Here is a 4,347-nt window from a genome sequence, read left to right on the forward strand (position 1 = left end):
AATTCAACCACACGAAATGGCCCTGACCATCGCGACTTTCATTTTCCCGGAAATAACCTTAGTCTTGAGTTGTATTGCAATACCGTATATCCAGGTTTAAAATTCTGCTCAATAATATTTTTATCATGTATCATCTTCATTCTCTCCTTGTATAATCTTGTGCTCTCAAAATCATGATAGCGGAACTCATCAAGCTCGTGCAACTCCATGACTCTACTTGTTCCCGCAGCTTCCATATCGAGATTCAACTATCTCAACGCCCACCAAGCTCTATGATCCAACTCTACTGGTAAATGACACGCCTTCCAAACACCAACTTGTATGGTGACATGCCGATTGGAGTTTTGAAAGCGGTTCGATAAGCCCAAAGTGCATCATCTAACTTCCTCGCCCAATCTGTTCTAGTAGCATTCACAGTCTTAGTCAGCACACTCTTTATTTCTCTATTCGAGACTTCCACTTGCCCGCTTGTTTGTGTATGATATGGGGTGGCTACCTTGTGGAGTACATCATACTTCTCCAACAACTTTGTGAAGGCTCGATTACAAAAGTGAGTGCCTCCGTCACTGATTATTGCTTGGGGTGCCAAATCGGGTGAATATGTTCTTTCTCAAAAAACCAATTACTTCCTTTGCATCATTTGTAGGGAGTGTTGCAGCTTCCACCCATTTGGACACGTAGTCCACAGCGACGGGTATGTACTTGTTGCCATATGAGCTAATGAAAGGCCCCATGAAATCGATCCCCCATACATCAATCACTTCTACCTCCTGAATTGGGTTCATCGGTATCTCATGTCGGCGGGAAATATTCCCGGTTCGTTGGCACTCATCACACCTCTTTATCCATAGATGTGCATCTTTGAACAGTGTTGGCCAGTAGAAGCCCGACTCCAAGACTTTCGCAGCTGTCCTTACTCCCCCCGAAGTGCCCACCATATGGTGACGCGTGACGTGCCTGCAAAATAGAAGACTGGTCTATCTCGGGGATCATGTTATCAACACAAATCCTAAACAGATAAGGCTCATCCCAATAATACATGCGACAATCACGAAAGAACTTTTTCTTTTGAACAGAGGAAAGGTCATAATGAACAATACCGCTCGCCAGGTAGTTTGCAATGTCTGCATACTATGGCGCTTCCCCAAGGCTCGTGGCTAATAGTTGTTCATCTGGAAAAGTTTCCAGAATCTCTTCTACCTCAACCTTCTTTTCAACTCCTTGCAGCCTAGATAAATGATCAGCTACTTGGTTTTGCGTTCCCTTTCTGTCACAGATCTCCAAATCAAATTCTTGCAGCAGTAGCACCCATCTAATCAGGCACGGTTTTGACTCCTTCTTCTCGATTAAGTACCTGAGAGCAGCATGGTCAGTACAAACAATTACCTTTGAGCCTGCCAGGTATGACTTGAACTTGTCAAATGCGAACACCACTGCCAGCATCTCCTTCTCGGCCGTAGTGTAATTTAGATGGGCTCCACTCAACGTTCTACTTGCGTAGTATATTGGATGCATGATTTTATCTTTTCTCTACCCAAGAACTGCTCCCACAGCATAATCACTCGCATCACACATCAGCTCAAACGGTTGCTCCCAGTCAGGGGCAACTATGATAGGTGTTGTTACTAGTATCTTCTTTAATTCCTCAAAAGCTACCCTGCAATCATCAGAAAACACAAAAGGGTGATCTTTTTCAAGCAATTTACACAAGGGGTTAGCAATTTTGGAAAAATCTTTTATAAATCTCCTATAGAAACCGGCGTGCCCAAGGAAACTTCTGATTGCTTTGACGGAAGTGGGTGGTGGAAGCTTTTCTATCACATCAACCTTTGCACAATCCACCTCTATACCTTTACTTGACACTTGGTGCCTCAAGACTATACCTTCCTGTACCATGAAATGGCACTTTTCCTAGTTGAGTACCAGATTAGTCTCGATACACCTTTTCAAAACTCTTCTCAAGTTCACAAGGCAATCATCGAATGAGTTCCCCACTACTGAGAAGTCATCCATGAAAACCTCCATTATATCCTCTACCATATCTGTGAAGATGGCCATCATGCACCTTTGGAATGTGGCGGCTACGTTGCATAGGCCAAACGGCATTCGCCGAAAAGCATAGATTCCATAAGGGCAGGTGAACGACATTTTCTCTCTATCCTCCGAGGCAATAGAAATCTGACTACACCCCGAGTACCCATCCAAAAAGCAAAAGTGAGACCTCCCTGCCAATCTATCTAGCTTCTGATCAATGAATGGCAGTGGGAAATGGTCCTTCCTGGTAGCCAAGTTCAACTTCCTATAATCCATAAAGATTCGCCAACTTGTGACTGTTCGTGTAGAGATTAATTCATTCTTCTCATTTTTCACTACCGCCATACCTCCCTTTTTTGGTACACACTACACTGGGCTAACCCAGTTGCTGTCAGAGATGGGGAATATGATTCCCGCATCTAACCACTTATCACTTCTTTTTTTCACCACTCCTTTCATGTTGGGGTTCAGCCTTCTTTGATGTTCTCTGGAAGGTTTGTGTCCATCTTCCAGTAAAATCTTATGCATGCAGAAGGTCGGGCTGATCCCCTTTATGTCTGCAATGGTCCACCCAATTGCAGTCTTGCACTCAGTCAGTACCTGCAAAAGCTGTTCTGCCTGCACATCTAACAAACTGGATGAGATAATAGCAGGTAGAGTTGAGTTAGGTCCTAAGAATGCATACCTGAGATGAGATGGCAATGGTTTTAGTTTCAACTTTGGTGGCTCTTATATTGATGGCTTAGCTGGAGGAGTTTTTCTTTCCTCTAAGTGCAAGGGCTCAAATTTGAGCTCCCTTCTTCAAAAACCTTGCCCTTCAATATCAAGTACCCACTCTGCTAAGTCTTCACCATTAGCTTTATCTAAATTCATGAGACAGGCTGCTAGAGGGTCTTTAATGTTCAATGCCTCATCTTCCTCCTCCAAAACTACATCCACCGCATCTATTAGAGAGCAATTAGCAAATTCACATGGTCTCCGCATAGATTTCTACACGTTGAATATTATCTCTTTATCGTTTAATCTCATCTTGAGCTCTCCAGTTTCACAATTAATTAAAGCTTTCCCAGTGGCCAAGAATGGTCTTCCCAAAATTATGGGAATTTCCTCGTCAACCCGACAGTCAAGGATGACAAAATCTGCTGGGAACACAAACTTTCCAACCTGTACCAATACATCATCTAGAATCCCAGAGGGCCTCTTCACTGTTCGGTCAGCCAACTGTAATAACATAGACGTGGGTCTAGCTGTTCCAATGCCTAGCCTTTTGTAGATAGCCAGGGGCATAAGGTTTATGCTTGCTCCCAGATCACACAGTGCCTTAGCATATGCAAAGTTGCCTATTGTGCAAGGGATTGTGAAACTCCCTGGGTCAGACAACTTCGCAGCTATGGATCTCGTTACAACAGCACTGCACGTCTGAGTCAGTGTAACCGTGGCCAAGGCTTGAAAGTCGAACTTGAGGGACATCAAGTCCTTCATCATCTTCGCATAACCAGGCATCTCCTTTAAACTATCAATCAATGGAATGTTTACCTGAATTTGCTTCAACATCTCCAATAATTTCTTGTACTCCTCATCTTTTTGATACTTGGCCAATCTCTGTGGGAATGGTGCTGGAGGTCGCTTCTTCCCTATGATTTAATTTTTCTCTTGTTTAGGCACTGCTTCTTCTGTCGGTTCCGGTGCAACTTCCGTCTCTTTCACAACCTCTTCTTCTTTATTGGTGTTCTCTTGCGCATGCTGTACCGTCACCTCAGTTAACCCTGCTGAATTGTCTAGCCCAACGGGTACTGGCACCAGTGTCTCCGTCGGTCTGCTTTCACGAGCAATTTCTTGCTTTGGAGCTAAGTGTCTACCATTTCGGAGACTCACTGCCATCAGCTGCTTCGGGCCCTGCTCTTTTGGATTGATTTGGGTATTTGCAGGTAACGTCCCATGAGGACGATTATTTAGGGCCATGGAAATCTGTCCTAATTGGATCTCAATATTCTTTATCGCCGACTCATGTGAGTCTACTCAGTTAGTTAGTTTTCCAGTGGACCCAATCACTTGTTGCATCATTCCCTCAAGTTTAGCAAACCCATCTTCATGTCTCACAGTCTGTTGTTGTGGAGGTTGTTGATAAGCCTGCTGCTGATTTTGCTGGTTGTACCCTTGTTGCCTTTGGTAAGGCACCATTTGGCCCTGTGGTCGCATAGCCCCATGGTTATTGTTGTTGTTGTAAGGCTGCTGAGCTGGTCTATATTATTGATTCTGTTGACCCCAATTCTGATCACCTGGTCTCGGTCCCCCGTAGTTGGCCATATAATT

The 4,347-nt window shown here is 44.1% G+C and overlaps 1 protein-coding gene across 1 annotated transcript; it reads right to left on the reverse strand.

Annotated features, from left to right (window-relative positions):
* Positions 1-3,024: 3,024 nt before the first annotated feature.
* Positions 3,025-3,519, reverse strand: LOC109240731. The gene has a single exon (XM_019407400.1). It carries the CDS (start codon positions 3,517-3,519, stop codon positions 3,025-3,027), a length of 495 nt encoding a protein of 164 aa, XP_019262945.1.
* Positions 3,520-4,347: the final 828 nt, after the last annotated feature.

Source organism: Nicotiana attenuata, unplaced genomic scaffold (assembly GCF_001879085.1).
Source record: "Nicotiana attenuata strain UT unplaced genomic scaffold, NIATTr2, whole genome shotgun sequence".
Classification (NCBI taxonomy): Eukaryota; Viridiplantae; Streptophyta; class Magnoliopsida; order Solanales; family Solanaceae; genus Nicotiana; species Nicotiana attenuata.